The sequence below is a fragment of the Zosterops lateralis genome (assembly GCF_965231275.1).
Source record: "Zosterops lateralis genome assembly, chromosome: 10".
In the NCBI taxonomy this organism is placed as follows: Eukaryota; Metazoa; Chordata; class Aves; order Passeriformes; family Zosteropidae; genus Zosterops; species Zosterops lateralis.
Genome location: NC_139770.1, coordinates 16,081,890 through 16,092,019, shown reverse-complemented (window position 1 = coordinate 16,092,019; position 10,130 = coordinate 16,081,890). Strand labels below are relative to the sequence as shown.

The following is a 10,130-nucleotide window of genomic DNA, read 5'->3' as shown; positions in this document are numbered from 1 at the left end:
AGCTTCCCTCTAAAATAAATTTGGACTCATCCTTTCATGTCAAGTTTGAAAAACTTCCATAAATTGTTTCTGCAGGATCATATGCATTGTTTAACACCTTAGGACTTAGCCAGTGGGATGTTTTTGTTAGTGATGACACTTGATGTAGGTCATGTCTGTTTCATAATTAGAAACTTAATTTTAACACTTCTGTCAGAAATTCTTCAAACAATTTGTTGATTTCCAAATGCATTTCACTGTAGAATTTCAGGGTGAAGGGAAATGACTTGGGAACAAACCACATAAAGGCAGCTATAAAAGTGCTGCTTCTTCTGTAGTTCTTAATGTGCTGTTTGCGTTCTGCCTCATAATACTTGCTTTACTGTAAGGCTTTAATAATCTTAGTACTTTATCTTGTTTATATGCTATGTGAATGGCTTGCATTGCTTCTTGCCTTAATTATTTTTTTTCTAATCTGGTACAGGAAGTATTCTTGGAGTCAAGTAGACTAGTTTTTTCAAGTATGAAGTGCCCAGTGCAAGATTAAAATACTGGTAGATTAAAGTCTCCTTCAGAAAGGTTTCTCAATTAATTAGAAGTGATTGCTAACATCAGTATCATCTTAAATAGGCATGTTATTCTAGATAATCTAAACTCTTTAAAACTGTAGTAGAACTCTTTTTTTACTAGTTTTCTGGAGTGTTTATTCATTGTCCTGGCAAGGACTGCCTATTCACATCCAAAATCTTAATTCTGGAACCATCCTGAATTTACTTTAAGTATTTCATGTCTATCAAAAGAGTGATGCTATGTATTACTAGATTCAGCTTTAAAAACCTACTGTTCCCTCTACTGTTTCCCAAAAGAGGATGTCTAGCTTGTTCATATGCTGCTAAAAACAGTGACAGAACTAGTGGCTTTGCTAAAAAGATCTGTTTCTGACTTAAATGTCGAAGGTGAGTCTTGTCAAGTGAGAAGTGTGAATGACAGGAGGTTTTTTCCGTAGTACCTGGGGTTTAAGTGATCAGATCAGGTTTAGCAGAGCAGAAGTTTTGCTGTGCAAAATGGTGCATGCAAGAGAAAGTTCATGCACAGTGGTGTGAATTTGCTTCCTCTTGAAGTACTTCTGCTTGTCCCCTGTGTTTAAATTCTTCATGTGGGCAAAAACAGTATGTTAGCATCACACAAGATAATTCAACTTGTTGGTGTTGTTGAATATAGGATATCTGGAATTGTACACACAATTTCTGCCCTGAGAGAGGGAGGAGATGCTCTGGAGGAGCAGCATGCTCGGGTCAAGGATTACAGTCTTACACCACGGGAAGATTTCTCTTTATTACAGCAAACCTGCATCTCGGGAAATGTTGGCAGGGAGATTATTTTGGTTTGACAGAAGTCCTTTGATTCAAAGGATTATGTTAGTAGCTATAACTGTTGTTTTCTTGGATGCTCCCATGTGGCCTGCTGACGGTGATATCCTTCCCTTTGTCTTATCAAATCCCTCTCTGCCTTGTATCTCAGCTCTCTGCGCATCTCTGCTTTCAAGCACTTCCGTAGCACTCAGTTAGCCCCCTCCCAACTTTGATAAAAAGTACGTTTTTCAGTTCAATGGAAGGTATCCCTGTTTGAGAGTCCATTTGCACATGATTTGAATTACTATTTTTTCTTATTTAATATTTACTTTTTTTTGTATCTGCTGATGTGATAAATAAGGCACTCCTATCCTTTCTCTCTCTGCCCTCTTAACTCCCTCCCAACTTACTTAGGAAGTCCCTTGTTCAGCAACAAGTAATGTTTAAAACATATTGGATACTTTGAGAAATGCTAAAGCCCTTTTATGCTATTTTTTTTTTTTTTACAACTATTGGCCGTCTGGCTGCTTGTAATGCTCCTAGTTGAAATAAATTTAAAATGTTCATTGGTAGGGGACTTCTGTTTTAACCAGATGGAAGTATTTGATGGCAGATAGATTAGTAACAGACTATAACATCTCTGTGCAGTGGTGATGAGTTATTGACCTCTCCCTAGAAGTTTAGCAGAAATTAAAATAGTCTAAATAAACAGTGCTAGAGTGAAGGTGATTGTGGTAGCATGACTTTTCAGTCCTTTTTTTCCTTTGGAGCATGTTTGGAAAATGACTCCATGTGGTCTGTGCCTCTGTGTGTATATATATATATATATTTAAAGGTATTTTTTGTGTTACTATATTTCTTGTTTTCATTTGCAGGGCAGGAGAGCAAAGGAAATCTCTATACCACAGTGAACACTGTGCAGTTCAGAAAGAATATTTGGGTATTTTTTAAGAGAAAACCGAAATTAACCTTAACTCTGCTTCAAAATGTGTGTATGAGTCTTCTGCTATTAAAAATAAATGAGCTTGTGAGATGGCGGAGGGTCTCCAGGGAGGTCTGCAAGTATCAGGAATGGCCAGTGCTGCTTCTCATTTGCTAATTACAGTAGCACAGAAATAATAACCAATGCTGTGACATTGGGTTTTCTGGACACCTGGAGATGTGGGGTTTGGTATTTGACTTGCCTCATTAACTTCCTGCTTTTTAGGACATCAGGTTTTGCTGGCTTAGACTTGAGATGGTGTTAAAATCTGATCCAGGGGACATTGGCAGTGTTGAGCAGCCGTCTGCCCACCGTTCCTCCCACGAAAGGGACCCTCTGTTCTGCCAGAGCTCACTCTTTACATTTTTCTCCCCTCCCAGCCCTGGCCTTTGCAGGCGCCTGCTCTGCCAACAATCACAAGTTCAACTATAATTTGCCACTAAATGATGTTAGTAACAAATATCCACTGCTTGTTGACTGTGTTTTGAATGTTTAATGTTTCAGTTGCCAGACTGCAGAATCCTGTGTCAGTGGCCTTAAAGCTTCCTTTGTTTGTGAGAGCACCAGTTTAACAATGCCCTCTGCAGAACAGAGGTCTCATGTTCTCTGAAGCTGCCCCTATGCTGAGCTGTGACTCAGTGAGGGTCAGTGGAGGAGAGTCTCTGGGCTGGAAGCTCTGGTCACAGTGCTCTTCCACAGAAATAATCGTTGCTGAGCGTGAAGAAGCTGGCAGTGATGAGTGGGATCTCTGTGTGGGATGTTCTAGCTCTGGTGTGCTGGATAAGTGCAGATGGCAGAATTGTCTTACTCTGTCATCTTTCCCCGGGGCCTCTTGAGAGGAGAGAGCTGCAGTCTGCTCTGAGTGCTGAGGTAGCGTTTGGTTGTTGCCTTCCCCAGGGTTCTGTTGTGGGGAAGGGAGTAACTGGTGCAGCTGCACAGAGGCAGGTTGCAAATACTTGTTCAGGGTCAATTTAAATTTAGGCATGGATAATTTGCACTAAGGGACTGTAAGCCATTCTGTCCCCTGTTAAATGGGGAGTACTGTAAAGCATTAGAACTGTGTGAAACATTTGTTAAATATGAGGAAAGAATAATTTTTGCTATGAAAAAGGAGGTTTGTTAATTCCTCATAAGGGATAATTGTACTTGGCTGTCTACCAGTAAGCTTCTCCCATATGTAGATGAGCTGTTTGTGAATTATTTGGGTCATTAAATAGTCTCTGTAGGTAAGGAAGGGTTGGTCCTTGAATCCTGTTTCAAAAATTCCACAACTGCTCTGTTTCAGGGAAATTCCAAGCAATTCATGGATGTTAGTTAGAAATCATAAAAAATAGAGAGTTTGCTGTTCTAGAATCAAAGTGATTTTTCTAAGGAAGATTATGCATATGTTTGGGCTGTGTTTGTGTGCAGCTTCTTGTCTTGAAATCCTTCTTCTGGGCTGACTTCTTAGGCTGCTTTAGCATAAGAGGAAGCTTTACATAGGTTCCCTGCGTTCTTTGCCATATTTAATGGACATAAATACTTGAATGTACAGTATTGCAGCTTTATAGTTTACTTTAGATAGTGGCTCTTAAGGTTTTGTTCAGAATTTCCAGTCCTCGTGGAGCACTGACGTGGTGCCGTGCTCTCTTTCATCCTGCCAGACATCTGACACGTCTGTGTGGTGATCTGATCTTTAGGGGAGATGTCTTCCTTCTTTTAGCAGCATGGTGTAAGAGAAATGTGAATTCATCTTATCCCACGTGGATATAATGTATATATCAGGAAACCTTATAAGACCTTATATATCTGAACGCTTCACTGGAGAGAGAGGCATGGAGGAAGGAAGTCTCTGGTGAGGTTTAACAAAATCTTATCTAGGCCTCAACCACATTTAATATTGCTGCTTAATAGAGCTGAAGACACTGAAGATATCAATGTTTGCTGATGTAAATGCTCTGGGGAGCCCTGGTAGATCAGTGTAGAGTAGGCACGACTTAAAGAACTTGTGCAGTGCCTTGAAATTGCCAGCACAGGTACAATAGAGCACTTAAACTGTACTTACTGCAAAAAGGGATTTCCAGCAGGAGCTACTGGGAAAGTTGAGATATACTGCCTGTGCTGAAAAATGTGTGAATGTGTTAGGGAATAGCTCTGGCTTTTAAATTGTCATTAAATCGTTTACAACTACCTAAGTGTGCTGCTATTGTAATTACTAGGAGGAGAGTAAATTGAGCAGACTAAGGCAGTTTTATACTTACTGTAAAAGCAAGGGACAGTAATTGTCATATAACATTTGATGGAGCACATCTGTGTGAAATGCCAGGTGGATGCCAACTTTGTTTCTGTGCTGTCACTCAATGTGTGATGCTACAAGTGCCACTTAGTGAAATGCAATTACTTTCATGCACAGACCGAGAAGGTGTTTCTTTTAAAACCCAAAAATAAGCAAAGCCTAATCCTAGCACCAGCTCTGAAACAATGAATTTTAACTGCATAGAACTCCTACAGATTTCTTTTAAATTACATCATCTCAAAACGAGTACTTACTTTAAAAAAATCTTAGATAATACTGTAGTATTTTAAATAAGTGTAATTTATTGTAATGTAGATGATACAGCTAGATGAAAAATGTTAAATTGGTAACTTATTTTACCAAGAAATTTAATATTTTGAGAGAAGATAGTTGATTAAACTATCTTAAAACCTCTCTCACCAACTTTAGTGCACCTTCTACCTTGTCACAGTGCTGAACCATGGAGTCTAATGTCAGCTGCTCCGATTTCAAAAATTTGCTGAAGCAAATAGTATTATGTAAAACTAATATTCATATGCCTGTATGTTTGTAAATGACTTCTGCTTTCAAGGTGCTCAAAATCACTGCATTTCTTAGCAAAATATGATTAATTGTTTATCCAAATGTTTCATACAATGATTATCTGAAATCTGTTTCCTCATGAAACTTAGGCTAAAGTGTTACTGCTTAGTAGTCTGACCTGTATTGAACTTCTGATAAAAAGTCCTGGAGATCTTTTAACACAGGATCACAATTGTCTTACAGGTACACTTGAATTTAGGTATGAAGGTGAATTTGCAAGCTAAATGCACAACAGTATTTATCCCATTAGACTTAGTTGGAAAACTTCAAGTGCTAAAACTTTTCTGTCAAAGTTGAATATAATGTTAATATTTGGAATATCAGATTTTTGTCATAGGCTGTTCTGGTGGATAACAATTTAACTTAGAGTTAATGTTCTTGGGATAATCACAGAGCTTAAAGAATACCACTATTTGTCCTAAATTAGATGTCAGTGAGGATTTTTTAAATTATTCTTAAAAGCAATCTGAACCAAATTTAGAATTAAAAGTGTAGGGACAAATACAAACAATACAACTATAAGCTGATTTTCTTAGTGATTCGTTAGGCCCATATTACATTCCTGGAAAGCTTTTTGTGTGCTTTGATATCTCATGGTTAATGTATATTAATTGTTTTTTAAGATGATTAACCTGAGTGTTAAACTGGCCCCTGCTTGGCACATGTGGGATGGAATGTTTCTGCATCCACTGGTCAAAGCACAGCTCGGGTTTGATTGGAAGTGTTTGTAGGCAAAAGCAGTAGTTAGCATGTATTTAAAGAAGGAGTTTGAAAAGAAAAGACAGCAAGCTTTTTCTTGCCCTGGTGCTGTTGCTCAGCAGGTTTTCTCTCTGTGCTTGCAGGTTATGACTGAACTGGGTTTGACAATGTCAGGCTGTGGCAGCGCAAGTGCCTGGCGTTCCTGCTGGCCCTGCTGCAGCAGCCTGGGCTGGGGGAGAGTGCTGCCAGCCTGGGCTTAGGGCAGAGCTGCTCACGTTTGGAGCTGTGGCATTAGCAATGGCATCTCTCATTTGAGAGCACACCAAAACCAGTGTCTTTTTGCTTTTGTCGTGGTTACTTCTGTAGTGTTTGGGAAGAGGAGTAAACCCCTGTGAGTGCATGGGCAAAAAGTGAACTAGAAAAAATGCTGTGAGGAAACAGGAAATGTAGGTTAAGGCAAGAGAAAAAGACTGAGCTGGGCAGTTTAACTTGAAGAAATCTAGTTATTGTGTAGAAGTTGAAGTAAGAGATCAAAGTAAGGAAGGAGTTGGAGGGAAAGGAAACTACAACCAAGGAACTCCAAAGTGAGTGACAAAATGTAGAGACAAGGGTGAAGCAGATTAGGATTTTTTAAAAAAGTCTATTTTTATTTTCTTAAATTTGCATAGAAAGTGCCAGAGTGACTTTACATGAGCGATTGTGAATATTGGTCTCCCCTGAAGTGCTGTTATTGGGATTTGTATACTGAGTGTTACTTTGAGGAGAGCTTACACAGCCTTAAGTTGTATGACATTCCCAAAAATGTGTGTGCTTTAGAGAGATGGCTCCTGATTTTAAAACTGTCTGACTTCTCACTGTAGTGTTAAATGTGATTGTATGATGACAAATTTCCCAAATGCTGAATAGTTCTTGCTTCTTTCAGGCGGGGCTTGAATCCACCCCACAGAGTGAAGTCGATTTCAATGACTACGTTCACACAACAGGAAATAGAATTTCTGCAGAAACATGGAAATGAAGTAAGTATTATTTAGAGAATAAAGTGGGTTTGGCACTTTAGTATTAAAGTTGAAAACACACTTAAAAGAAAACTTAGGGGTTTTGGGTTTTTTTCTGGCAAAACCTAGACAGAAGTCCTTTGAAGCCAACATAATTTGACATGAGGCTTCTGAAGAGTTTGTTTCATTGGGTAGCTGATTATCATAATGTTATTGCCCAACCCAGACAATCCAGATTGATATGATCAGTATTTCTGAATTGAGTTTTCTTTTGATTTTGCATAAGGCAATATGCAGCCTTTATTTTTTTTTTTTTTTGCCTGCAATCTCAGAACTTGAAACTGACTGCAGCACTATTTCCTGAAAGACTGTACTGTGACAAAAATAAATACAAAAATACAGCTTGTAGCTGTATTTCATCACACTTGGTGTCAGAAAGTCTTCTAGTAGTTTTAATCACCTCTTTACTTAATAAAAATATATCCATATTGAATGTTCTTGGAGAGAGGAAGGAAAGGGAGAAATTGTTATCTAGTGCGTAGTTTGTGGCAGCTTTGAAGAGGACAAGTTCTAGCATACTGACTTTTTGTTCTTTTTAATAAAAGAAAAAAATTGAGGTAAATGTTGGATTGGCTCTGTGGGAATACATGGAGAACGTAAGCTGTGGATGTGGCTATTGCAGACTTCAGTGTGAGGGTGAAGTTTGTGTTTGAATACCATGCTGTGACCTTGAGGATTTTGCCTCTGTTCAAACTAGATAAGGTTCTGCTTCACATTGATTGCATCTGTATCCTGTTTAGTAGAACTATTGTAGGCTAGAGAGTGTTTCATTAGTGTGTTTTTGTGAAGCTTTGTGGAGATAAATCCCATCATTCAGTAAAATGCTGATACTTAACGTTAGTCCATTCGTGGCTGTCAGGATGAAGAAGGAAAACAGAAATAGTAATTTCTTTTTCTGCCCTGGTAAACATGTTATTTGTTGAAACGACTGTTACTGGATGATTCCTCTAGACAGAGCTAGAACAAGGTCTGAACTCTCTCAGACTTTATAAAAATACTCTTGATGGCTTAGGTTGGTTGGGTTTTTTTTAAACTGTAGAGCATTGCATATGTATGTGTGTATATGTATAGGGCCTATTGCTAAATTTTGCATAAGGTAATTTAATAAAGAATCATCTGTGGGTTCACATAGAGTGTGTTGGAGCTTCTTTCCACAAGATTAGATTATAAACTCCAGCTTTGCTTTAAGGTTCACAAACTCTAAAGCAAAACATGTGTTTGTAGCTCCCTCCCTGTATTTGTTTTAATTTCATTTTTTACTGACCTTGCAATGTCTAGAGAGTGCTATGAGTTTGTTTTCACTGATCTGGAACCTTAAGTGATCCCTTCTCAACTGATTAGTGTGGTTGTCCTCATTATAGCTGTGACTAGTCTGCTAATCATCATGATTTAGTTGATACATACTTTATTATTGACATAAAAAATTCACAGACTTCTGCAGTGCAATTCTCTTTCAAAAGTGGGGGGTCTTTGCACTTGTAGTACTTTAATTAGAGAATTGCGATGATTTAAATGAGCTGCATCATAAATGAAGATGTCCTTTTGAGTTTAGTTTTAGGTTGTTGATTATTACTTTAATTCTTGAGTAGAACTGAATAGGCACTTGTAAGTGCTGATGGTAGATTCAAGGAGTGCTCAAATATTGAATAGAAATTATTACTGTTTTAAACACTGTTAGAAGTTTAAAATCCAGTTAAATATATTTTCACTTCGTTGTGTCTTGTATTGCAGTAGTTAAATAGGGATTTTGCTTTCTTTTATTGGTATTGGACTTTGGAATGCTTATCTGCAGATAAGATAATGTATTGGACAGAGGAAATTCATCTGGCCTCACAAAAAATGGTTTTTTGCTTAGCATGCTGTTCAGTGTAGGAGGCTCTTGTGTGTATAGGAAGAAAGGAAATTTCTTAAAATGAGACTTTTCAAACATGGAATTGTCCAATATTGTAACATCAACAATTGAAACAATTGTACAGCGATATTCTTTAAAAGAAGCTCAACTTTTTTTGGCAATCTGTCATGTTTAACTTCCATTTTTCTACAACTTCTAAAATACTTTAATTCCAATTCTTTTTGTTCTAGTCTTTCTCCAACCTGGCCAAGGCCTCTGTGATAACCTTTCTTGTTTCCAGATGAGTTGTTCATGGTTGTACAATAGGGGTCTTGTTCTGAATACAAAGAAAAATAGCAAGAAAACTTCCATGAGATAAAGCAGTTAAGGTGCTGAGCTGTTCTTAGAGGAAGTAGTTTTCCACTCTTCTTCAAAGGGTATTTATAAGGTGAGTGTATTGTATGAGGTTGAAGTCCTCTAAAAAAATCCCAACCACTCAAACCAACCAAACAAACAAAAGAAAACAAACATGGATAAAACACTCAGTTACTGAAAGGTTTCTGCAAAGCATCTGCTTCAGGGGGAGATTATTAAGAGCAGCTTTTCCTTAGGTGGGACACCATCTTCTTGCCCATATATATATACATGTTCTAAGAGATGTCTTTCTGGTACAGGTAGCTCGAATGTTATTTTAAGTGAGTTTTTACTGCTTCAGAGTTTTAAATCCTTATACTGTATTAGAAGACACCTATATTTTGTTTTGCTTAATCATCTGGAGGTATAAACAGCTGTCCAGACTCCAGTTTTGCTGATGTTGGGATTAGGTCACTGCAGTGAGAATGGAGGCATCTTCCAGCTGATACTCCCCAAGTGCCTTCTGAAATCCTTTTGAGGGATAAAGGCAGTTCTGACTCACTGGGTAGAGTTTTTTGTCTCCTTGCTCTCTTCATGAAGAACAGTGTGAGGTATTTTCGCATTTTCTTGTTAGGAAGTGTCTGTTTGAATACTCATCCTCAAATGAAGCTAGTGCTGATTCGGCCTCTGATTCAGTTGTGCAGTGGTAGTAGGAAGTGAACTTGCTGTTTGAAGAAAGTGGAGGTGGTGCTAATCTCCTGTTGCCATTATAGCTGTGAATATTTATTCAGAAACTTTTCCTCTAAGATGAAGAACAGTATTATGAGGCAAACCAGTTAGAGTTAATTTTTCTCTTACCCTTTTTGAAAAAATGGCAGGTATTTTATAGCCTTTCCAAAAACCTGTTCTAATATGCGTGTGGTTGAAGGAAAAGATCTTGATGGTCTTGTATTTAGAAAATCTCTGTTACTCTGGGGCAAAGACCATGTTTACCTGAGCTAATGAGCAGAACACATGAAGA

At 38.0% G+C, this 10,130-nt stretch overlaps 1 protein-coding gene across 7 annotated transcripts in view; it reads left to right on the top strand.

The window, feature by feature from the left end:
* The window catches only part of AGFG1 (ArfGAP with FG repeats 1), a 35,542-nt gene that overhangs the window by 2,227 nt on the left and 23,185 nt on the right, over nucleotides 1-10,130 (top strand). For 6 of the 7 annotated variants that reach the window (XM_083868467.1, XM_083868469.1, XM_083868466.1 and 3 more), the window contains exon 2: nucleotides 6,792-6,885. In XM_083868467.1, coding sequence (XP_083724593.1) covers nucleotides 6,792-6,885 — 94 coding nt within the window. Of the gene's footprint in view, nucleotides 1-2,342; nucleotides 2,390-6,791; nucleotides 6,886-10,130 lie in introns of those variants that run through there. The other variant, XM_083868468.1, reaches the window with a different exon arrangement.